General features: G+C 49.7%; 1 protein-coding gene across 10 annotated transcripts in view; it reads right to left on the bottom strand.

Annotated features, from left to right (window-relative positions):
* The window catches only part of CAMK2B (calcium/calmodulin dependent protein kinase II beta), a 92,677-nt gene extending 67,135 nt beyond the window's left edge, over nucleotides 1–25,542 (bottom strand). For 3 of the 10 annotated variants that reach the window (XM_043872680.1, XM_043872681.1, XM_043872684.1), the window contains exon 1: nucleotides 25,237–25,541. In XM_043872680.1, the coding sequence (XP_043728615.1) occupies nucleotides 25,237–25,301 (65 nt within the window). In that variant the 5' untranslated portion in view covers nucleotides 25,302–25,541. Of the gene's footprint in view, nucleotides 1–25,236 lie in introns of all 10 variants that reach the window. The other 7 variants (XM_043872686.1, XM_043872687.1, XM_043872689.1 and 4 more) reach the window with 3 other exon arrangements.
* Nucleotides 25,543–26,376: the final 834 nt, after the last annotated feature.

The following is a 26,376-nucleotide window of genomic DNA, read 5'->3' as shown; positions in this document are numbered from 1 at the left end:
ACTTCTCAGGGCCTTTAACATGGTCGTCTGCACAGTGAATTTCCCACTAGTGAGTGTGAAGTGCAGCCTTTCTCTAACTTCTTTGATCAGAGAAATCTTTACCCAAAGAAATCTCAAGAGGGCCAAGAGCGGGTAGGGCAGGGAGGTCTTCTGGTCTGCAGCTTCAGCGTCAAATGAATCCATCGACAAACAAATGGCGAGTGTAGGACAGAAATGCCACCTGAGGACACCTACCCACACACAAGAACGGCAGTGCTGCCATGGAGTCTGTGGGCGCATCTCAGATGGGGAAAACCCAAGTGTGGTCTCCTCTTCTCTCTGCCCCTCTGAACAGAGCACCCAGGCTACAGCGGCCGCCCCTCAACCACACGGGCATCGAGGTCCCCCCACGGCCCTCCTCCTGGATGCCCTGCGGAGTGGAGTTTCAGGTGGATGAGCCGGAAAGGTCAATCCAGAGAGGACGTTTTCTTTACATTTCTGACAATGCCGAGAGCAGATAAAACACTCCATGAGCAGACAGGGGGCTGTGTCCTGACCACATAAGGCTTATGACAAAATGCACCCTACAGCCTAAGGAGGCTTAGATGTAAATAACCAAGAAGGGTAACCCTTTCATGTTTCTTAGGCATTAACGTCATCATCATTACACTATACAGTCACATCAAGTTTATGAGTCTCACACAGATGAGTATAACTCAACTTTGACATGCCCGTGACACTGCATTCCTCTTAAACCCTCAGCCCTCACACTTCACCCTGTCACCCTCAATACTGTCCAGACCCACCCACCACCACCCCTGCCATAGCCGGGGTCCTCAGGTCCCAGTTCCACCAGGCATAGACATCCTTGAGAAGCTTCCAGGAGGACTCAAGGCAGCAAAGCCAGTGGAAACAAGAGGGTGGGCACCAGCCCAGGGAACATGGTAGGGTCTGAAGGAAGTGGGAAGCACTGAGATTACTGAATGGGTAGAGAGTTATTGTTTGGGGTATTGAAAAATTTCTGAAAATGGGTACTGGTGATGGTTATACAACACAGTGAAGAGACTCAATACCACTAAACTTTACATTTGTTGTTGTTAAGTCACTAAGTTGTGTCTGACTCTTTGTGGCCCCATGGACTACAGAATGCCAGGCTTCCCTGTCCTTCACTATCTCCCAGAGTTTGCTCAAATTCATGTCCATTGAGTCAGCAATGCTCTCTAACCATCTCATCCTCTGCCACCCTCTTCTCCTTTTGCCTTCAATCCTTCCCAGTCTCAGGGTCTTTTCCCATGAATTGGCTCTTTGCATCAGGTGGTCAAAGTATTGGAGTTTCAGCATCAGTCCTTACAACAAATACTCAGGGTTTATTTCCTTTAGGATGGACTGGTTGGATCTCCTTGCAGTCTAAGGGACTCTCAAGAGTCTTCTCCAGCACCACCATTTGAAAGCATCAACTCTTTGGTGCTCAGCCTTCTTCATGGTCCCACTCTCACGTCTGTACATGACTACTAAAAAAACTATAGCTTTGACTATACATACTTTTGTCAGCAAAGTTACATCTTGCTTTTCAATATGCTATCTAGGTTTGTCATCGCTTTTCTTCCAAGGAGCAAGCATCTTTTATTTTTATGACTGCAGTCATTGCCTGCAGCAATTTTGGAGTCCAAAAAAATAAAATCTGTCACTGCTTCTACTTTTCCCCCTTCTATTTGCCATAAAGTAATGGGATTGGATGCCATAATCTTAGTTTTTTGAATGCTGGGTTTTAAGCCAGCTTTTTCACTCTCTTCTTTCACCCTCATCAGGAGGCTCTTTAGTTCCTCTTTGCCTTCTGCTATTAGGGTGGTATCATCTGCATATCTGAGATTATTTCATTATAATACACCAATCCTGTCAGATTATAGCCCCATCATTATGACCTCTTTTAACCTTAATTACCTCGTAAAGAACCTATCTCCAAATATAGCCATATAGAGGGTAAGGCTTCAACCTATGAATTTGGGGGGACACACAGTTCAGTCTACCACAAGCATTTACCAAAAACCTTCAACTAACATCATAGTTTTGGTGAGAAAGTAGGTGAATTTGAAATTAAAAATACAATACCATTCACATTAGCACCAAAAAATAAAATACTTAGGTATAACTCTACAAAATATGTACTATATTGATGAATGAAATAAAAGAAGTAAATGAAAGAAGAGATATCCCATGTTCATTAAAAGGAAGATAGATGTCAGAATGTCTGTTCTTTCCAAGTTGATCTATAGATTCAATGTAATCCTAATCAGAATTGCAGGAAGTTATTTTATGGCTATTGACAAATAAATTGTAGAGTTTATACAGAGAGGCAAAAATCACTTCTCAACCTTTTGGTTCAGATCAAGTGTAGCAGACAGAAAGGGAAAAGACCCAGAATAGCCAACATAATATTGATGAGAGAAGAACAAGTGTAGAGGATTGACACTATCTGACTTCAAGACTATAAAGTTATGGGAATCAAGACAGTGTGATTTGGTAAAAGACTAGACAGTAGATCAATGGAACAGAATAGACAGCCTAGAAATAGGCCCACACAAACACAGTAAACAAATTTTTGACAAAGAAATAAAGGCAATTCAAAGAAGAAAAGACTATCTTTTCAAAAAATGAAGTTTGCTATGGACTGAATATTTGTTTGTGTCCATCCCCTCCCCATCCCCCACCACCAAATTCATATGTTGAAATCCTAACCCCAGTGGGATGGTATTAGGAAGTGAGGCCTCTAGGAGGTGATTAGGTCATGACAGCAGAGCCCTCATTAACAAGACTAATGCTTTATAAAAAAGACTCCAGATAAATCTTTCTACCCCTTCTGACACTAGGATAAAGATGACCATCTAGGGAGCAAGTTCTACCAGACTCTGAATCTCCAAGAGCCGTGATCTTGGATTTCCAGTTCCTAGAACCGTAAGAAATAAATGTGTGCTGTTTATAAGCCACCCAGTTTATGGATGCTATAGCCAGGCTATAGCAACCTGAACAATCTGAAAGAGTACTGGAGCTAGTGAACATCCAGAAGCAAAAAAATTAATCTAGACACAGACCTCACACCTTTCACAAAAAGTAACTCAAAACGGATCACAGACCTAAATGTAAAATGCAAAGCTACAGAAGTTATAGAAGATCTCATAGGAGAAAATTTAGGTGACCTTGGGTTTGGCAATGACTTTTTCAGATACAACACCAAAAACATGATCCATGAAAGAAAGAATTCATATGCTAAGCTTCATTAGAACAAAAAACTTCTGCTCTTTGAAAGATGAGTTAAGCAAACTTGCAAAACACATATTTGATTAGACTTGTATATAAAATATATCAAGAACTCTTAAAATTCAATAATAATAAAACAAACAAACAACCTGATTAAAAATAGACCAAAGACCTTAATAGACTCCTCACGAAAGAAGGTATACAGATGGCAAAAAATCATATGACAAGATCCTCCCTATCATATGTCATCAAATGCAAATGAAAACAACAATTAGATACCACCACAATCTACCAGAATGTACAAAATCCAAAAAAACTGCCAACACCAAATGCTGGTGAGGATGTAGACCAACAGGAGCTCTCATTACCTGCTGGTGGGAATGTAAAGTGGCGCAGCCACTTTGGAAGACAGTCTGGCAGTTTCCAAAAAACTAAACCTACTCTTACCATATGATCCAACAATCATGCTCCTTGGTATACGTCCAAAGGAGTTGAAAACTTAAGTCCATACAAAAGCTTGCATGCAAATGGTTATAGTAGCTATAACTGCCAAAACTTAAAAGCAACCAAGACGTCTTTCGTAGAATGAATGGGTAAATGGACATTGTTGGGATGTCCCAACAATGAAGTATTATTTATCTCTAAAAAGAAACAAGCTATCAAGCCAGAAAAAGACATGACGGAATCTTAAAAGCATATCACTAAGTGAAAGAAGCCAATCTGAAAAGACGACATACTGTATGATTCCAACTACGTGACATTCTGGAAAAGACAACATTATAGAGACAGTAAGAAGTGGTTGTCTGGGACTCTGGAGGGTCGGGAGTGGGAATGAACAAAGGAGCACAGAGGACCTGAAATACTATAATGACAGGCACATGACTGTATCTTTGTCAACCCTGCAGACCTGTGCCGCAGAGTGAAGCCTATGGCAACTGTGGACTTCAGTTAATATTAACTGCATGCTTTATGAAAAGCATGCTGAACCATACTGGTCACCAGCTGTAACAAGTGTACCACGTCCGAAGGGAGATGGTTATAGGAAAGGGAACTGGGGCCCGGCTGTGAGGTAAATATGGAAACTCTCTACTTTCCATACAATATTTCTGTAAACATAAAACTGCTCTAAAAAAGGGTCCATTCAGTCTTTTTTTAAAGTATAAAGAGGAAAATTAAGTATTTTTATGACAGACATTGGGGTTGGGGGATTTTTTTAACCACATGTAGAAAAGCCTAAGGAAAATACCAGTATATCAGTCACATCGAAACCTCGACACTCCAGCATGACCAAGGACCCGCACAATGTGAGAAGCGTGCTTGGGGGTGTCATAGACTCTCCAGACCCGACAGCTCCCAGGACTGCTCTCTACAGTTTCCGAAGTGCCTGTCTCCTGGGCACTCAGGACCCCCGTGGAAGATGGAAAGGGTGGGGGCACCAATGCCTTGCTAAGCCCGCGGCACTGTGGGTGGCAGAGGCGGAACCTAAACGCACACCTCCCTTTGATCTTCCCTCATAGCTCAGTCGGTAAAGAACCTGCCTGAAAGGCAGGAGACCAGGGTTTGATTCCTGGGTCGGGAAGACCCCCTGGAGAAGGAAATGGCAACCCACTCCTGTATGCTTGCCTGGAGAATCCTATGGACAGAGGAGCCTGGCAGGCTACAGTCCATGGGGTCGCAAGAGTCGGACGCGACTTAGCGACTAAACCGCCACCGCCACCACACACCCTTCCTACACATTCACCTATCAGGTGACCCTTGTTGGCTCAAAAAGAAAGGGGGTTGGGTGGGGATGGATGGACTACTCCATTGAGGGCAGAGAAGGAGCAGGAGAAGCTGCCTCTGGGAAAAGAGGGGCTGGGGGCTTGCGGCCAGAGCCAAGGCTCAGGGGCTGCCCTCCCCGGCCCCACCCCACCCAGGGGTCTGGCTCACAGGCCAGCTCTTACTGGCTACACAAAACCAAATGTTCTGGTTGATGTCAAGCTTGACCTGGGCCATGATGGGTGTGTTTACACCACAGGAATGGGGAAGCACCATGGATCAGGATACCCCCGTCCAGCTGTTAACACTGACCAGGTATGACTAGAAAGGGGACTATAACAGGGAAAGCCACCACTCCCTCCCCCTCTATGGATGGCGTGGAATGTGGGGAAAGGGGTGGGGTGGATGAGATCCTGGCCAGGCCAGAGGCCTCCTGAGGGCAGATAGTCCAGGCTGTCCCAGGACAAGAGAGGGCCCCAAGGTAAGAGCTGATCTCTGCCAAGGGCTCCTCTCAAATCCAGCCTGTCATGTGGAGCCTCAGTGGACACATGCCATTCCTGGGCTCCTGGTGGGATCAGGCTCACGCCTACATGCTCCGTGCTCTCGCCCACCCCACCTCCCCTCCTCTGTGCTGGGTCTGACTCTCTCCTTCTCCCTCTTTCTCTCAGGTACAATCTTTAGCAGCAAGTTCCCCAGGTGACTCAAGTTGAGGGTTTGCATTAAGCAAAGACCAAAACAAGGACAGAGGTGGGACAGGGCGAAGGGAGGCCCTGGACCACCTTGGACCCCTTGATGCCTGGGGCCCCCTCCTCCCACCAGGCCAGGGCAGAGCCTGCAGTTTGGACCTGGCCTTGTGCCCTGCAGTGACCTCTGCAGAGGGGGTTGGGGGGAGCAGGTAATGGGAGAGTTAGGGCCCCACTTGACCCATGGTGGGGGTGGGGCACATGCTGATAGGACAACAGGAAAAGGAGCAGGAGGAGGGGGTAAGCAAGGCCTTCTGCAACTGCACAGCTCAGTATTGGAGAAGGAGGCACCCGCATCTCTAGAATTCCTCTCCTGCCTACACTGAGAGGCCTCAGCCCAGCCTACCCACGCCCAGGCCCTCTGTTCATCAGCTTCAGGGTAGCTGAGCCTGGAGACTGACCGAGGTGGCCTCATCAGCCCACGGGTCACCTGGAAAAACCGTTTCATACCTGAAGCACGAGGTGAACTCAGGGACAAGACAGCAGTGGCTTTGGTTTCATTTCTATTCTTCATGTTTTCGGCCACCTGAAAGAACTTCCATTTCATCTTCTGTGAGCTGCCTGCTTAGGTCCTTCATATTTCAGTTGGAATTTTAGCTCTTTTTTTATTGACCTGTAGGACCTCTTTATATGTGAAGGCAACCCTTCCTCACCGCATGCAGCCCCCGTGGCCCACCTGCAAGGAGCAGGAGGCTTATTGCACGCTTGGGAGTGAGGTAGCAAGGCACATTTTTGTTGGCCCCTGAAATAAATTGGGATGCTTCAAGGGCAGGGTTGGGTCTGAACTTGTTGGCCCCTAGAATCCTGATGGCACAGGATTCCAGCTCGTCAAGGGAAGCTGGCGACAAGCTGGGGGGCAGGGCAGCCTGGGGAGGCCTGGGGCCTCCACCACCTTGTGTGAATGAGGCACCCCATTCAAGGCCCTCATCCTGGGTCTCAGCCCTCCTCTCCTTACTCCCAGCCCCATGCCTACCTGGGGTACCTGGATGTCCCCCTCGAGCACCCAGGAAGCAGAAGTCAACTCACCCTGCATTATCAGACACCAGTGACCATAGAGGTTCCCAGAACCGTTATGGACTTTTCACCTGTTTTCCATCAGAAGAACCAGCTCAGAGAGAGGGTCCTGGCCCTACCTGGACACCCACACCTGCCCTTGGTCCAGCCATCTGGGGTGCTCTGGACAGAGGCAGGGTGTCACATCATGGGACTCACAGATACTTGGACAGAGAGGGCCAAGTTGTTTCACCACCAAATACTTGGTCAGAAGCATTGAACATATTATGGGAAGGAAGTAAAAGTCCCCTTGATTGTGAAGATGACAGAACTGTATGGCCATGGAGGTGCTCAGCTAGGAGGCTCTGGGAAGCTGCCCGCCCGCCTCACCCCACAGATGCAGAGACCTGCTGCCTCGGCAAAGGGGTTCTGGGGTGGGGGGTGTACATGTGAACCCCGAGGGGAAAAGCTCACCCCCTCAGGTTTCTGGTCCAAAAAGAAATCTGAATTTGGGAGTGTCAGAACCCCCAAGGCTAGAGGTCGAGGCTGTGTGTGCCCCCAGGAATCTCCATGGTCAGCAGCCCTCCACTGATGGCCAGGCCAGGCGGGCCCAGGAAGGTCCAGCAGAGGCACCAAGGAAGCTGGTACGGGAGTTTCCAATGAGAAGCAGCTCACACCTGCTCTGCTGGGGTCCCGGTCAGCCCACCTGCCCACCTCAGGCTGCCTGTCCTGATCTGGGGACACTGACATCACTTCAGGGCCACTGTGCTCTTAAGATGCCCTTATCAGAACCTGAGCCCAGGGTCCTCTCCAGCTCTGCCTCCATCTGCTACCTTCATGCTCAGGGGCCACCCTAGAGGGCCATGGAACCTGGCCGGCATTCCCACAGCTGGATGCGCCCAGCACCACTGTAAGGGCCAGTGCAGCCCAGAAAGCAGCCCACGTGGCTGCCCTCCCTGTGTGACCGTCGATGGACCAAGGTCCGATTCAGGAGCCATGGGACCACTGAATGCACACACAGCCGCAGCAGCTGGGACCGTGTTCGCAGCCTGGGTCTGTGAGCCAGCGGCCCACAGAGCAACCTTCAAAAGCAGCTCTTCAAAGCCACGTCCGCCCCACTCGTCACAGTGCCAGGCAGTCACCGACGGGGACAGAACTGAGTCAACCCCCTGGGGGCCTGAAATTACTGCTGAGGCTGCGCAGCTCACGGAGGACAAGCAGGAGCAGACAAGGGAGGAGGGACAGTGACTGGAAGGTTCAGTGGCCCTGGCGGGAGGCGGGGCATCTGGGCGGGCATGGGAGCAGCACTGCCTGCCTGGGCAGATGCTCTGAACACGGACGGCAACTCACCACCCATGGTGGCCCAGACCCAACAGGATCTGGAACTTAGGAAGATGAGCTTTGTGGCCATTTGATTCCTTTTTCCTGGAGGGGGTGGGCATATCCATTAAAGCTCTAGGGACTTGTTTTTCTTTTATGTTTCAGGTCAATCAGACTGCATCCTCCTTAAGTTGTATTCTCCAGGAATGCAAATACCTATGTGATTGGCCCACAGACACCCGAGCATCTGACAGGTGAGCTTTGCGGCAAGTCTCAGAGGAAGGAAACGGGATTTCCACAGTCAATTCATGGAGCCACAAGGGACCCCAGAAGGTCATTTGACCCAAACCTCCTGGTTTATCAGGATTCCCTGGTGGCTCAGATGGTAAAGAATCTGCCTGCAATGCAGGAGACCTGGGTTCAAACCTTGGGTCAGGAAGATCCCCAGAGGATGGTGACCCACTCCAGTATTCTTGCCTGGAGAATTCCAGGGACAGAGGAGCCTGGTGGGCTAGAGTCTATAGGGTCACAAAGAGTCAGACACGACTGAGCGAATAACACTTTCACTTTTCACTTTCCTGGCTTGTAGGGGGGGAAACTGAACCTGGAGAGATTACACGGTGGCCCAAGCCACACAGTTCAGTATTGAAAAGTCGTGGCCAGTGGGAGGAAACCATATCTTACGTCCTTTAAAACAGCCGCAAGGCCCGAAGTGTCCATTGACAGGTGAATGGATAAGCAAAATGTGGTCCATCCATACAACAAATATCATTCAGCCTCAAAAAAGAAGGAAATTCTGACACATGCTACAACATGGGTTAAACTTGAGGACAGTATGTGGAGTGAAGTAAGTCAGATACAAAGGGACAAATGCTGTGTGCTTCCACTTACATGAGGCATTCAGAGCAGTCAAATTCAGAGACAGAAGGTAGAACGGTGGGTGCCAGGGGTCGGGGGAAAGGGAAGTTGGTGATGTTTAATGGGGACAGAGTCTCAGTTCTAAATCAGATAAAAATGTTCAGGAGATGGATGGTGGTACTGGTAACATCACAACATGAATGTACTTAACACCACTGAACTACACATTTAAAAATGGTTAAGATAGTAAATTTTATGTTATATATATTTTACCACAATAAAAAAAAAAGAGGAAGACTGGTAGGATGTGTAGCCATATGTCTTAAGAAAGCACTAATAAGTAAAAGAGACTTGTACTTGTCCTGTTAACTTTAAAATCAGATTTTCAAAAGGAGTGCCTTTAGAACCATGTGGCATACCTCAACCTCTGTTGACAAACAAGAAACATTTAGAGAAAAAAAGCATAACAACCCCAGACAGAAAACCATGAACTGAAAAGAACAGCTGTGATAGGCTCAGTGCTGCCAGGCATAGGCAGAGTCCCTGATCTGTGGGCCAGGCCAGGGCAGAGATGACCCAACAGGCAGGAAATGCCTGCCTTGCCCATGGACGTCCTCCTCGTCCCACCTGGCCTGGAACCACCCTCCTTGGTTTGGGCACAGAAAAGTGGCTGGTCCACAGTGCCAACCGCATTGTGTCCTGGACAGCCTCCTCTTCAGTTCTGGGCTGTGTCCTCCTAATGGTCACCCCGGCCCCTCCTCCCAGGCCCTGGCCCCAGAGACAGTGCAGAGAAAGCTGAAGCGCCGGAGGCCTCCAGGCCTGGCGTGGGCTCTGCCCTCCCTGCCACGTGGCAAGCTCTGCACTGTGTGACTGACCTCATGATCACACACCCCCGTCACAGATGAGGAGACTGAGGCTCTAAGAGGTGACCCTTCTTCTGCCCAGGGATGTGACACCCACCCACTGTTCCTAAGAGAACACACTCGTGACTGTCCCCTCCTGCTGGTAAGGACCCACTTGGACGCCCCTGCCACACGGAGCCCAGGCCTCGGTGTCCACTCACCTGGGAGCCCCAGGCTGACTTAGGCACAGCGGAGCCTGGAGACTGTGCAGGGGTTCCACACAGACAGCACCCCAGTGGGGAAGCAAGGTGAAGACCCTGTGCACTCCAAGAGGTGATGCGCAGAAGTCCCCAGTGAGAGCAAGACCCAGACCCCACCCAGTGTCTGTACTGACCATCAGGACTGGGAGATGCAGGAGATGGGAAAGCAGAGGGAACTGGAACTCAGGTGACAGCTCAAACCGGCAGAGGAGCCTGAGAATGGGGAGACCAGAGAAGGCAACCCCAGGACGGCCTCAGGAGAGACCCCTTTGTTGTGTAACCGCTAAGTTGCATCCAGCTCTTTGTGACCCCATGAACTGCAGCACACCAGGCTTCCCTGTTCTTCACTATACCCGTTATTCAAACGTTATTCAATAACTATACCCGTTATTCAAACTCATGCCCGTTGAGTCGGTGATGCGATCCAACCATCTCATCCTCTGTCGTCCCCTTCTTCTCCTGCCCTCAAGTCTTTCCCAGCATCAGGGTCTTTTCCCATGAGTAGGCTCTTCACATCAGGTGGCCAAAGTATTGGAGCTTCAGGTTCAGCATCAGTCCTTCCAATGAATATTCAGGGTTGATTTCCTTGAGGATTGACTGGTTTGATCTTGCAGTCCAAGGTATTCTCAAGAGCCTTCTCCAGCACCATACTTTGAAAGCATCAATTCTTCGGTGCTCAGCCTTCTTTATGGAGAGACCCCGAAGCATCCTTTAAGTAAGGAGAGGAGAGGAGAAGGGAAACGGATGGACCAACCCAGCCCCCAGTCCCTGCTCTACAAGGTCCAGCCAGCAAAATGAAGGGGATACCGTTGGTCGCCATACCAGGAAGAGCCTGTATGCAGATGAAGGAGGAAGGAAAGAAAAGTCTAAACTTGAGGCAGAAAAGAGAGCTTAACTCCCACAAGACAGGCCGTCCTAGGCAGTATGTCCCTCAGGCAATCAGTCAAGATGAGCATTTGTTCATGGGTCAGAAAATAAAAATGCAATTGTACAAATGTGCCCACTCTCAGGCCGCAGAGGAATCATGAAAAGCACTGCCTTTGAGTCACTATGGTCTGCAAGCTGGAAGTCTCTCTGTTGCTCCACAGCTCCACCCAGACTTGAGGGGCCAGAGACCCTCAGGGAAGGAAGGGGCATGGATGAGGGGACCCTACAGCCCACCCCACACTGGAATGACAAGGATGCTGGGGCCCTGGCCTCAGCACCCAGGTCCCAGTCCAGGAATCATGCATGGTACTGTCCCAAGGGGACCACTCAGGACAGAAACAAGTAGAGCCCCAGCACACAGATCAACACCAGGGCCAAAGCGCTGAAGCCAAGGCACCTACTGGTCCCTCGAAGTGGAACCCTGATTTTGAGGTGTTCCAGTGGGGTCTGTCCCCGCACTGGTTTCCACCAAGGGTGGGAGGACCCTCACCCCATGCGGCACCTGGCCTCTGGGTTCCCAGCCGGGTCCTGCTCTTAGAGACTCCCGGCTCCTGGACTTCGGGGGTCTTCCTCGTCCAGGGAGTTGGGGATGAGGCCAGCAGGGCTCACAGCCCGCCCTGGAGGTGCCCCAGGAGACAGAAGGAGTGGGAGACATGGGAGCCTGGAAAAGGGGCCAAGGAGAAGAGAAGGAGGTAAAGAGAGGCGGTGGGGAGGACCAAGGCAGGAAGGAGGAGCACAGGGCAGGCCCAGAAAGAAGGCAACCAGATATCCCGGAATCACAGAGCCGGGGGTTTGGGGTTTGGGCTCCACCCCTACTCCAGCCCTTCCCATCACTGCCAATCGCACTGACAGCCTGTCCTCCTCCTCCACCCTCACCCATCACCCCACCCACTGGGACCCACCCCTCCTGCTCCCAGAGGAGCCTCACCCTCCAGCACCCATCCGGCATCACCCTCCTCCCCTAGTCAGGGCCAGGTGAGAGCTGAGAGGATGGGACCTTCAGGAGCTGTGTCCAAGCGCACGGTCTAGGTCGGGGGGCAGGGTGGGGGTGTGGCCGCTTGTTGCTCACCATGGCCTTGTGTCCACTCTGAGACCACTCTGGACCCAAAGCCAGTCCAGGCCGTGGGAAATGAAACACCAAGATGTGGCAGAGTAAGAGGGGAGGTCTGTGGGCCTCCCCTCGCAGCCTCTCACTCCCCACTGTCTAGCTCATGCCAGCCTCCAGCCTCCAGCTCCCAGGCAGCTCTCAGCTGCTTCTGGGCATGCTGACAGGTGTCCCGGGGTGAGATGGAGCCCAGGCTGGGGTGGAGGGAGCCGGGGGATGGTTCACTGTGTCTTGGCCATAGCACTGTGGACCCTGCCCTCAGACACAAGTGGACTCATAATGCACTCCACAAATAATTCCCCATTGTGCGGGAATGACATTTTCTTCATCCACTCATCAGTTAATGGACATGTGGTTTGTTTCTACTCTTTGGCTATTGTAGATAATGCTGTTATGAACAAGTTTTTGTGTGGATGTGAGCTTTTTTCCCCACATGTAAAATATATTAATATTTGCCTGTGCTATACAGTAGGTCCTTGTTGTTTATCTATTTTATACATAGTAGTGTGTATCTGTTAATCCCACACTCCTAATTTATCCCTCCCCCGCTCCTTTCCCCTTAGGTAACTTAAGTTTGTTTTCTATGTCTGTGCCTCTGTTTTGTAAATAAGTTCATTTATCATTTTTTAAGATTCCACATACACCACATAAGTCGTATTGCATGATATTTGTCTTTCTCTGTCTGACTTCGCTCAGTATGAGAATCTCTAGGTCCATCTATGTTGCTGCAAATAGCATTATTTCATTCTTTTTCATGACTGAGTAACATGCCACTGTATATAAGTACAGTATCTTCTTTATCCATTTATATCAGTGGACACTCAGGTTGCTTCCAAGTTTTGCCTATAGTAAACAATGCTGCTATGAACATTGTGGTGCATGATCTTTTCTAATTAGAATTTTCATCTTTTCCAGATATATGCCCAGGAATGAGACTGCTGGATTCTATGGTAACTCTATTTTCAGTTTTTTAAGGAACCCCATACTGTTCTCCATAATTGCTGCACCAGTACATTTCCACCAACAGTGTGGTTCCCTTTTCTCCACACTCACTCTAGTATTTACTATTTATAGACATTTATTTTCTGATGATGGCCATTCTGACTAGTGTAAGGCAATGCCTCATTGAAGTTTTGATTTTTTTAACAAGTTGTATGTATTTATTTTTGACTCTGCTGGGTCTTCCGTGGTGTTCAAATGCTTTCTCTGGTTGCAGTGAGCAGGTGTTGCACGTCTATTCTGTGCATGGACTTCTTGTTTCAGTCGTTTCTCTCTTACTGTGGAACATGGGTTCCAGGGTGCATGACTTCAGTAGTTGCAGCGCTTGGGCTCAGCAGTTGTGGAACACAGGCTTAGTTGTCCCACGGCATGTGGGATCTTCCTGGACCAGGAATCAAACTGTGTCCCCTGAGCACTGGCTGGCAGATTCTTAACCACTGCACCACCAGGAAAGTCTCTTCAGCTTTGGTTTGCATTTCTCTAATAGTTAACAATGTTGAGCATCTTTTCATGTGTCTACTGCCCATCTGTATATCTTTGGGAACATGTTTTCATATCTCTTGAGTACATACCTAGGAAGGGAACATTTTGAGAAACTGTCAGACTGTTTTCCATAGCAGCTGCACCATTTTACATCCCCACCAGTAACACATGAGGGTTCCAACTCCATATCCTCACCAACACTTGACATTGTCTTTTTGATTCTACTCATTCTAGTGGAAATGAGGTGGGATCTCAATGTGCTTTTCATTTGCATTTCCCAAATGACTAATGATGTTGAGCATACTTTTGTGTGTTTATGGTCTACTGGTATATCTTTTCTGGAGAAATATCTTTTCTGGTCCTTTGCCCATTTTTTAATTAGGTCATTTGTCTTTTTATTGTTAGGCAGTAAGCTTTTAAAATACTTTAAATACAAGTTCCTTATCAGATATATGACTTGCAAATATTTTCTCCCTTCCATGGGTTGTCTTTGTACTTTCTTGGTGGTGTCCTTTAAAGCACAAAATTTTTTTAATGTTAATTAAGTCCAATTTATTTTTCTTTTGTTGTTTGTGCTTTATGGTGTTGTACCTAAAAAAAACATTGCCAAATTGAAGGGCACAAAGATTGACTCCTAAGTTTTCTTCCAAGAATTTTTTGGTTTTAGCTCCTACAATTAGGCCATTTTGAGATAACTATGTTGAGTATCTTTTTGTGTGCTTCAGTCAGTTCAGTTCACTCACTCAGTCATGTCCAACTCTTTGTGACACCATGAATTGCAGCACACCAGGCCTCCCTGTCCATCACCAACTCCCAGAGTCTACCCAAACCCATGTCCATCGAGTCGGTGATGCCATCCAGCCATCTCATCATCTGTCATCCCCTTCTCCTCCTGCCTCCTATCCTTCCCAGTATTAGGGTCTTTTCCAATGAGTCAATTTTTCACATCAGGTGGTCAAAGTATGGGAGTTTCAGCTTCAACATCAGTCCTTCCAATGAACACCCAGGACTGATCTCCTTTAGGATGGACTGGTTGGATCTCCTTGCAGTCCAAGGGACTCTCAAGAGTCTTTTCCAACACCACAGTTCAAAAGTATCAATTCTTCGGCGCTCAGCTTTCTTCACCGTCCAACTCTCACATCCATACATGACCACTGGAAAAACCACAGCCTTGACTAGACGGACCTTTGTTGGCAAAGTAATGCCTCTGCTTTTAAATATGCTATCCAGGTTGGTCATAACTTTCCTTCCAAGGAGTAAGCGTCTTTTAATTTCATAGCTGCAATCACCATCTGCAGTTATTTTGGAGCCCAAAAAAATAAAGTCTGATACTGTTTCCACTGTTTCCCCATCTATTTCCCATGAAGTGATGGGACCAGATGCCATGATCTTAGTTTTCTGAATGTTGAGCTTTAAGTCAACTTTTTCACTCTCCTCTTTCACTTTCATAAAGAGGCTTTTTAGTTTCTCTTCACTTTCTGCCATAAGGGTGGTGTCATCTGCATATCTGAGGTTATTAATATTTCTCCCGGCAGTCTTGATTCCAGCTTGTGATTCCTCCAGCCCAGCATTTCTCATGATGTACTCTGCATGTAAGTTAAATAAGCAGGGTGACAATATACAGCCTTGATGTCCTCCTTTTCCTATGTGGAACCAGTCTGTTGTTCCATGTCCAGTTCTAACTGTTGCTTCCTGACCACTAATATATCTTTTTTGTTTTTATTTATTTCTTTTTAAAAGTTTGTTTATTAATATTTATTTATTTGGGGCTGTGTTTGGTCTTTGTTGCTGCAAGGGCTTTTTCTCTAATTGCAGAGAGTGGGGGCTACTCTCTAGTTACAGAGCATGGGCTCCTCACTGCGGTGGCTTCTCTTGTTGCAGAGCACCGGCTCTAGGTTACCGGGGCTTCAGTAGTTGTGGTGATGGGCTCGTAGTAGTTGCAGCTTGTGGGCTCCAGAGCACAAGCTCAGTAGTTGTGGCACACGGCTTTAGTTGCCCCATGGCATGCGGAATCATCCCAGACTAGTGATCAAACTAATGTCCCCTGCATTGGCAGATGAATTCTTTACCACTGGACCACCAGGGAAGTCCTATCTACTTTTGTATCAGGCATTAGATAGGGTTCCAACTTCATCCTTTTGCACATGGATGCCCATTTGTCCACTGGTTAAAGGAACCATTATTCTTTTTCCATTGAATTGTCTTGCCACCCTTGTCAAAAAAAATCAACAGACCATAGAAATATGAGTTTATTCTAGACTCTCAATCCTATTCCACTGATCTATGTGTTTATCCTTTAGTCACACTATACCCACATTTATGCTAGACAATATCCGCTCTGACTTGACTGATGTAACAGTATAGTTAGTTTTTAAATCAGGAAGTAGGAATCCTCCAACTTTGTTCTTTTTCAAAATTGTTCTGGCTCTTTTGGACCCTTTACATTTACCTACAAATTTTATTTTTAATTTTTTATTCTTTTTTTAAAGGTAGCTGGAATTGTAATAGGTACTACATTGAATTTATAAATCAACTTGGCATATACTGCCATTTAACAGTATTAAGTCTTCAGATCCATGAACATAAAACATCTTTCCATTTATCTAGATCTTTAATATTCTTCAACAGTAGTTTGTAGTTTTCAATGTTCAACTCTTGTATTACCTTTTTAAAATTTTCTTATTATGTATTTTATTCTTTTAAAATATGAATTTTCCCTCTAATTTTATTTTGGGATTGAACATTGCAAGTGTAATGAAACATACGCATTTTTTTATCTTGAGCTTGTATCTTGTGATTTTGCTAAATTCATTTTTTAGTTCTAATAGCTTTTCAGGGATTTCTTGGGATTTTCTCTATACAAGATCATGATATCTGTAAAAAGAGGTAGTTTTACCTACTCCTCTCCTATCTGGGTACCTTTTATTTCTTTTTCTTGCCTAAATGTCCTGGCCAGAACGTCCGGTACAATGTTGAATAGAACACTCTTGATTGTTTCTGGTCTTAGGGAGAAAGCATTCAGTTTTTTGCCACTAAATATGTTAGCTGTGGCATTTTCATAGAGGCCTTTTATCAAGTTGAAGAAATTCATTTCTAACCCTAGTTTGTTGAGTGTTTCTAGCAGGAAAAGGTATTAGATTTTGTTAAATGTTTTATGTCTGCATCTATTGAAATGATCATACACTTTCTTTGTTTAATCTGTTAATATGGCATATCACATTGACTGAATTTTGTATTTTGAACCAACTTTTTATTCCTGGAATAAATCTTGCTTGCTCATAATGAACCCTTTTTCATGCTGCTAGATTTGTTTCCCTAGTGTTTTGCTGAGGATGTTGCATCTGTACCTAAAAGGAATATTGGTCTGTAGTCTTCTTAAGATGTCTTTCTCTGGCCTTAGTATCAGGGTAGTTACTGGCTTCACAGAGTAAGTTAGGAAGAATTCCTTCCTCTTCTATTTTTTGGAGAAGTTTGTGAGGGACTGGTATTAATTCTTTAAACGTTTGATAGAATTTACCAGTGAAGTTATCTGAACTGAAGGGACTTTTTTGGGGGGACATTAAAAATTTATTAACTTATTAATTATTCTCTTTAAGTGCTACAAGTCTATTTAGAGTTTCCATTTCTTACTGAGTCAGTTTCAGTTGTTTCTGTCTTTCTAAGAATTTGTCCATTTCATCTAGGTTACCTTTCACTTGGTACACAGTCTTTCATAGAACTCCCTTATCAGCCTTTTATTTCTATAAAATTAGTTGTAATGCCCGCTCTTTCCCGATTTTGGCAATTTGAGGTTTCTCTCCTTTTCTTGGCCTAACCACTGTTTTTATAACTACAACCTTCCTGCTAACTGGTATTCTTTAGTTTCCTTAATCCAAAAAGCAGAAGTATAAATCACCTTCTACCCCATCATATAATTTGTTTAGGGTTTACCACCTGTTTCTGCCACCAGTATAAGCTCGATGATGGCAGGCACCCTCAGCTTTGTTCACTGTTTCCTAAGCACGCAGAAAATGCCTGGCAAATGATAAGTGTGCAGGGAGATTTGCTGGATATGTGAAGGAATCTGAAGTAAAGCAAAAGAAACCAGAAAAGGTGCAAATAGTAACAATAATAATAACAGGAATGATCTTAAAGCTCTAAATGTGCGCGGTCCAATAGAGTAACCACAGCCGATGTGTAGCCCTAACAGCCTGAAATGTGGCAGTCCACACTGAGATGTGCTGTAAGTGTAAAAAGATACAACAGATTTCAAAAACAATATATTTTTTAATTTGAGATAGCTTAACAATAATTTTTGTATTGGTTATATGTTGAAACAATATTTTGGATAAACTGAGTTAAATACATACACTACTAAAGTTCTTTTCACCTGTTCCTTTTTAGGTTTTTTTCACATACCAGAAAATTTTGAATTACACATATGCCTGACATTTGCGGCTCAAGTTTTGTTTCTTCTAGAAAGCTCTGCTCCAGAAGACTTGGATAGGGTCAAGGGGTAATATCGAGTGCCTGAAAAAAGGAAGGCAAATTCCAAACACATGGTCAAGTAAGGCTCTTACAGAGCCCAGGGAGGGAGCAGGCGCAGGCACCTGGTCTTGGGCATAGAGGCCCCTTGCAGGGTCTGAATCTGCGCTGCCCACTGATCATCACTGAGGGGCAACCACCCTCCTCGGGTCCAATTCAGCAGGCCTGGGGTGGGGTCTACAGGTGCAGCCGGGGGCTAGGATGCACCACCCTGATCGCCTTCTTCAGCAGGTACTGCTCCCAACTAGACCAGGACTCTGCACCCGGAAAGCCCCCAACAGATGTCCCAGATCGAACCAAGGGCTTTGAAAATCAGGCTGCACCTCAATATACAAGAACAAAAGCCACATGAAGAACTTCACTAAGAAATGGGCAAAATGCTTCAACCCCTTGGCATCCAGCTCTGTGGCCAGCACCCAAGTCATGCCACCCTTCACCAGGTCATAAGACAGGTGGTCACTCAGGCCAGGCATCTGAGACCCCCGAGACCACCAGCACCTCCTGCCCCCAACCACCTGAAGGGCCCCCGTCTTTTAGTGGGTGACATAAAGCCACTCTGTTGGGCACTACTATGCAATGGGTATGGTTCTAAGCCCTGGAATTCAGCGTGGGCTGAGTGACAGGGAGGCAGGAACCGCCCTTGGCTCTTCACTAGAAACGGGCACCAACCCGGGTATGCCCAACACCATGGAGGGTGTTCCTGTTTCATGGGAATGGTCACAGCATCTCCTCCCCGCAGGGCTCACTGGCTGCTCATAAAGCAGGGAAAGGAGGTGGTTCTCAAATTAGGCCTGTAGAACAGCATGGTTTATGTATCCTCCAAAAAATGTTCTCAAATCTATGCCCAGCTATTGCCAATCTGTTCCTGAATTCAACAAAAGCTTGTATCTGGCTTAACAAAGAAGCATAACTTTAGTTATTTTAGGATCATTATGTCAATGCAAAAAAAAAAAAAAACAACAGTCCACCAGGAGTTTTGGCCACTGAATGACCTAGTGACCCTCTAACCTAGGAGACAAAGGCCACCCAAAAGTTAAGAACCTAGGAACACCACTAGCTGCCAATAAGGATGTTTTCATTTTAAATAGATTCAGTCTTTATATGAATAAAATATACATTTCTCTGTAACATGCCAATATGGTAATTTTTGGAAAACCAAGTTGATACATAATGCATTTTTACATTTCTACACTAACAAAGTGACTTGCAGCTGTGAAAGATGCTTTAAAAATAACTAAATCGGATTCCATTTTGAGGCGGGGAGAGAGAAGGAATTAAAAATTTTGAAAATATATGTGAGATCTCCAGAAAGGCCTCATCTCTTGCCTTGGACCAGGTGGCCTCAGAGAGCAGTGGGAGGGACAAGATGTTTCCAGGGAGCAGACGCTGTTCATGTCACCTCCACTTGATCTTTCTTATTAAAGTACTTGGTAAATTCCAGGCAACTCAATATGGACTTTCTAAGGGAACCATCTCTGATAGAATTGCACTTTAGGTAGAAGAAAGAAAATCCAACATTGCATCTCTCTTGCCTAGGCTCTTGGGAGATCCCACAAATTAAAAAAAAAAAGAGAGGAATACGTTCTTGGCTTCTTTTTGATCAAGACCCCTGTGCCCCAACCCAGGGTTCCACCAAGAAGTGCTCCTTCATCCACCGCCGATGATGCCCACCTGATAACCCTGGGAGCCCCTATTTCAAACACAGCATCCTCTCTTCCCTCTGTCTTGCTAGTCAGAGAACGGGTCCCCATTTGGGGTTTTAAAAATAAGGCCACCACATATACATCCATCTCTTGATTCTAAGAGAACTGGCAGGCACTTAGCTGTAAGAAAAGTCTCTCTGACCTGAGGGATCATCATGAAAAAGTGTTAGAAGCAAACAAACTGCAGAATCACATATATGGTGATTCCATCGTGTTTTTAAGCCATATACATATACGTGTGTGTGTAACGTATATGCGTGTATACAAATGTGTACATATATACACCACACATACCTTATACTAACATTAAAACAGGCAGTGCAGGTTCCTCTGTGGAATGAATAAACTTGAGTGTGAAGGAGTCACATTTACTGCACATAGTTATGTATTGATTTTTCTTTTAAGATATTATCCCTGTTGTCTATTTAATCATTAAAATCAAATAAGCCTTGCTGGCCCCAAATGGGGGTAGAGTATTGGTTGTCACAGAGGGACGACCATAGGAAATGGTTTTTATAAAAACCATAGGATGTTTTTATAAAAAGGAGCCATAGGGCAATGCTTTGTGCTGGTAAAGCACAAAGAGGGCTTGGCGAGCAGCCTGTTAAGGACAAGTGAGACCCTGAGGAGCCCAGAGTCAGAGTGGACCACAAGCGGGCCGTGAGTCAGCCAGTGGAATAACCGCCTTTTAAAAACACAGAATGGAGTCGAGTCATGAGCTTCTGAGAGAAGCAGAAAGTGGATTCTAGTCAACAGCCTGGACTCAAACCCCAGCCCTGTGTGGAGCGTCTCTGAGTCTCAGGCACCTCTTCTCCAAACTGGGAGTGATCACGGTACCTATTTCACAGATCAAGCACCTTAATGTAACAAGCACCATTTAATTGCTAGCGACTGTTACCAGGAGAGAAAGAGTGCAGGTAGCAAGCGCAAGATATATTCTTAGCTCTCAGCAAAGTAGGTTATGGTATAAAAATACCGTTCAATAGTAACTAAACTAGCCTCACCTTCATGTGCATCTCACAGCAGCCTCAACATGTGCGACTTCTTCTCTAAATACCCTACATTAGGCATCTGGACTCCAACCCTGGGGCCCGGCCCAGCAGGCAGAAGCCACAGGCAGGTTGACTCACCCCTTCCTCACGCGTGCAGGAAAGTCCACTGTGGGCAGGGCCAGACACCCACCCGCCTTTGGGTCAGATGGTGCCCGGTGACCCGGGAAGACAGAAGCAGGGAGGCGAGGTAGGGGAGGAGCAGGAAGCGGCGTGAGAACCTCTCCAGGGGAGCGGCCAGGGGGATGAGCTGTGGGGCCATCAGAGGAGGGGGGAACAGCACTGGCAAAGGTCCTGGGGCAGGAAGTACCCAATGTGCTTGAGGGCAGGAGAAAGCAAACACAGTGATTCCTCCTCCACCTGAGTCCTCGCTTCCCTGGCAACCAGGCTTTGGGGCTCAGGAGGCTCACCGTCGATTTGCTCTGAATTTCCTGAGTTTATCTATTAACCACCAAGCAGGCTGGTGGCTAGTGGAGAGGACGTCAAGAAAGCACAGAAGGTGGATGGTGATGATTCTCCCGCTGAGGGGTCACACCCCAGGATAAGACCTGCTCTCCCCCAACTGGGGCACACTGGATAGAGTCAAGGACACACCAAGGTCAGCTCGGGGCCTGCCTGAGGTTCGGGGGAAGCTGGGAAGGATAGGGGCGCCCTGGACTGGGAGTGGGGGCCTTCCTGGCTGACGGGGGCAAGTTGTTCACTCTCTCTGAGCTGCAGCTCTGTGTCTATAAAATGGGGAGAGGGAGTATGAGGGGGGGTTCCCGAGCAACTCGAATCAAATAAAATCAGGCGTTCAAAGTACTGTGCCACTTAGAGGTTATTACAATGGGGCTCACCTTCTCTCAAGGGGAGGGGTCCATGAACCCTTGAATTACATCCAAAGCCATGTGGGAGCTGCTTTCTCCTGGAGAGGGGGATCACTCAGATTTTAAAGGGGATGACTCCCCAGAGTCTAAGCTCCGGGAGCCTGAACACAAAATGCACAAAATCCCTACCCAACAAACAGCCAGACAAGGAGGTCAGCACGGAGCCCAGGAAAGGGGCTGTCGGGGAGTGGGCCCAGGGGAGACACGGAGAATGTCCAGACCCCCACTGGCATGCCCACCACCAGAGACAAACTCTGAGGAAAGCCTCGCCCCTGGGCACCAGCAAACCCACAGTGGGACTGGAAGAAACACTGGCAACACGGAGATTGCCACGAGGAGACGAACACGACGTACTACAGGTACTACGGTCACTACACAGAGCAGCAGCGAAAGGTCAGTGTCCCCACACAGACGCCAGAAGACTAGGCTGAGGGAAAGCGCCGGATTCCACATTTTTATATAAAGTTAAAAAGAAAACACCCCCAAAGAATCCTGTATGTTAGTTGCGAATCTATCTGTGTGCAAATGAACCAAGAGTCTAAAAGGATAAATCTGAACACATCACAGTTGTTGGCAGAGAATGGTTACTTAACATTTCTTGGTAAGGCTTTATTTCTGATGATTTTTTTAAAAAAGAACTCTAAAGGACAGGGAGGCCTGGTGTGCTGCAGTCCATGGGGTCACAAAGAGTCGGACATGACTGAGAGACTGAACTGAACTGAAAGCCAAAATGACAAAAGAAGAAACAGTTTCCAATTCCAGGTAGAAGAGATACAAGTGTTTATTTTATTACTCCTAGAAGTTCTTCCCATTAAAAAAAAAAAAAATCTATCCAATATGAAACATTTCTAAGCCATGTTGCTGGCCAGTTCAGTGTTGGGCTGAGGGTTCCGCAGCCCTGATCTGTAACTGTTTGTAACTTAAAGCCAAAGTTAAGGCTCTCTACCTCTATGCTGCTGTTGGGAGCCATGCCTTGGCCAGGCAAGAAAGGGCAGAACCCCAGAAAACAGCTTTTCCTGGCCCTCGAACCCAAAGCCCAGGTCCCCAAGGGCCGATCCCGCACAGAGACAGCGGCGGGCTGGGCGGGGGGTGGTGGGGACGAGGTAGAGAAGGGACAGGGCAGGAAGGGGACAGGCCAGTGGCCATGTCACGCGAGCAGCTGTGGGCCTGTGGCCCGGCCCTTCCCGGGCAGGGAGCTCAGTGTCGCCTGACTGGTGCCAGGGGCTGCAGCTTTAAATAAACTTGGACTCATCCACCTGGACCAGGAAGCAATACCAACTGTGCGTCGGGCAGGCCAGGCATTGTCAACAACTGCCTACATGGCCACTGAGGACCCCAGCCCTGGGCAGAGGCAGTGGCCCCAGTGCCGGACCCTCCCTCCTGACACCTGCCCCACTGCAGCTCCCCCTGCACTGGCCCAGCCTCCTCCCCACCCAGAGGGGCTATGAGAGGCCTCTGGGCATCCTTCAGAGGGCCTGGTGACTGGAGGCTCTGCCAAGGGGCGCTGGGCCAGCCCAAGCAATGGGGTACCTTCCTCTCCTCTCCCAGGCCCCTGGTCCCCCTCAACAGCTACGCTTCCTCACCTACTCATGCCTCAAGCCCCCGGCTCCGTTTCCACAACGGCTCACACTCCTGCTGACAGGAGAGGAGCCTGGCTTCCACTGCAGGGTCTACCACCACCCCCCACACCCTCCCCGAGGGCAGTCCCAAGGACCTCCATCCCCCAGTGTGGGTGTGGATGGCAGCAGCCAGGACAACCAGTTGTGGCCACTGGAACTAGAGGCCTGGGGTTGGGACGACCACCCTGCTGGGACGCTGGCCCAAAGAGGTTCACAGAAAAGTGAAGGAGCGGTCAGTGGAGCCAGCTTCGGGCGGAGGAGATGGGGTGAATGGGAAGAGGCACTTCTGCAAAGGGGACCCGGGGTGCCTGGCGTGAGGGCCTGGGCACAGAGAAACAACAAGAAGGTCTCTTAGAATGGGGTGACCTTCCTCCCACTGCCACCCCCCGCTTTGTCCCGATATGAGAACCACCAGCCCATCACACTATCCTCACAGGCTTGGTCCCAGACAAGCCCTGGAAGCTTCCTCAGGGCCTCAGGGGGTATATATAATCTGGGTGCTGGACCCCTCCCCCCCTTCTCTGCTCTGCTCTCCAGGTCCCCCTGCCCTGGGGACAGGCACCCAACCAGCCCCCACCTGAGGGTGAGGAATTTCTGAGTCCCCAGGGCCCAGCCTCCTCCGACCCCATCAGGGGCTTCCTCCACTCCACCCCTCCACTCCTCAGCCCCCCAGGCCTGACTGCCATCCTCCCCCACGTGCAGGGAGAACTGGTGAATTCACACGCCCCCACACTCCTCCCAGCTCTCACCCACAATTATCAGTGATCAGCATCCCTCGCCAACACAAGGTATCACCACAGACGTTTCTTAATAAAGAGGGGAAAAGGGATCTACCGCTGGAGGTGTAAGAGGAAACCTCGCCAGCGCCCCCACCATGCCGGAGAGATGGGGGAGGATGGCGGAGAGGAGAGCTCTGCCCGCCGCCAAGCTGGAACCGAGGGATTTCAGGAGTTCTGGAGCCAGACCAGGACATGCCAGGTGAAGCCACCTTGATTCAGAGTGGAGACTCCCAGGCCGGACAGGAGCCTCCGATCAGATTCGGGTCAGAGTCCGACGGCAGAGCCCCATCTAGGGCTCTACACGGCTCACATCGGTGAGCAGAGCCCAGGAGCCACCTGTTCCCTCTATGAGGCCCTACCTGAAAAGAGCCTTCAAAGTCCGTCCTATTGCCTCCCCACAAATAACTCTACAGAAACTGCGCCCCCACCTACCCCCACGATCCTGAAGCCCATCAAGCTCCCACCTCACCTCCTCATCTTCACCCCAGTGACCTGGTCCCAGCTCCCTGACCTCAGCCCCCAGCTCTCCAGACTCCTCTTTCCAGAATGATCTGGGGAAAAAGCCTTCAGAACCCCAGATCCCCTGAGGACCCACAGCAGAGGCTGTTCCCACGCGGCGCGGAGCGCAACGGGCACCCCCCGCGTAGATGAAGCCACGCGGAGAAGCAGGAGCAGAGCAGGTCCCGCCGCCCCCGCGCCCGGCCGCCCGGTGGGGGTGGGGACAACGTGGCCCGCGCCTGGGACGACACTCCGGGCCAGGGCCGCCCCCTCCCCCGCGCTCTAGGCCCCGCGGCCGAAACCGCGCGCGGCTCCTCTCTGACCTCCCGCCGCCAAATGCGTCACGTCTGCCGGGCGCTCCGGGGACACCTGCTGCCGCCCCCGCTGCGCCGAGCCCCGCGCCTCGAGCCGGGGCCTCCGGTCCGGCGATTGTGCCGGACAGGGCCCGGTAGGGCCGCACGCGCCGCTGTCCGGCGGCCAGGCCCGGGGGCCCGGGGGTCGAGGCCGCGCGGGGACGTGCGCTCCCGGCCCCGCGCCGGGAGCAGCCGGGGGCGCGCGGGGCCGCAGTGCGCCCGGAGCCGGCGGCGCAGAGGGTCTGGGTCGCCAGGATCACCGCCCTCGGAGCGCAGCGCCCTTCGGGGTCCCCGGCCCGGCCCGCACGCGCCTCAGCTCTTACTTGCCAATATCCTCGTAGAGCTGGTACTCGTCGGTGAAGCGGGTGCAAGTCACCGTGGTGGCCATGGCGGCGACGGACGGGCTCGGCGTGCGCTCTGCTGCGCTCGGGCGGCGGCGACTCCGGCTCCCGCTCGCGGGCACGGCGGCGACACGGGCGCGGGCGCGGGCGACACCTCGGCTCGCGGCGCCGAGCGGGGGCCGGGCGGCGAGCGCACGCGAGATCTGCGCGCTCCGTCCCCGCCAGGAGCGCGCCGCACACCTACGCGCGGGGAGCGCGGGCGCCGCTGTCACCGCCGCCGCCGCCGCCGCCGCGCGGGCCCCGCCCGCCGCCCCCTGCACGCGCCCCGCTCCCGCATCCGCGCCCTGCACCCGCACACGCACTTGAGCCCTGCGCCTGCACCTACACCCGCACTGGCGCCCTGCACACGCTCTCGCACCCGCTCCTGCTCCCGGCATTCGTACCCGCGCCCGCGCCCTGCGCTTGCTGCGCTGGCACCCGCACCCGCGCCCAGGCGCCTGGGGCCACGCACACGGGCAACCGCTGGCTCCCTGAGCTGGTTTCTCCGCTGCCTCCTGGCGACTCCCTTGCCGCGCGCACATACACCGGGGACTGCACGCAATGAACCCAGCCCCCTTTCTCCTCTGAAGGCCTGCTTCGACCTGGACCTCAAGAGGGGACGCAGGTGCACATGGGGGGGGGGGGGAGAGCCCTCCCTCCACAGGCTCATTCCTGACACCCCCACGAGGAGATGCTGCAGGACCCCTCCTGCCCGGCCCGGGTCTCTACCCCTCCACACACCACACGGTCCAGGCTCCCTGGCAGAGCCACCCAGGAGCCTCCAGACCAGGTGTGCACACTGGGGACACAGTACTAGATGAAAGGGTGGAGGCTGCCTGCTCCACCACAGTCTCAGCCCCTCGCTCTTCCTAGCTCTCGGCTCTGGGGGCTCCCGAGCAGAGGTCCCCGGAACAGACATTTCCTATTCAGAAAGAGGTCCCTGAATCAGGGAACAGTGTTTGCTCCGTCAGCATCTTGGGGTCCTGAGAGCTCACAGCCCCCTTGCCCAGGTAGAGGTACACATTCTTGCTCTCCCAGGCATAGTCCACCTGCCTGCTCCCAGCTCTGGCCTGGAAGAAGATG

The sequence above is a fragment of the Cervus elaphus genome, chromosome 18, assembly GCF_910594005.1.
Source record: "Cervus elaphus chromosome 18, mCerEla1.1, whole genome shotgun sequence".
NCBI classification, from domain to species: Eukaryota; Metazoa; Chordata; class Mammalia; order Artiodactyla; family Cervidae; genus Cervus; species Cervus elaphus.
This window is presented reverse-complemented; position numbering and strand designations above follow the sequence as displayed.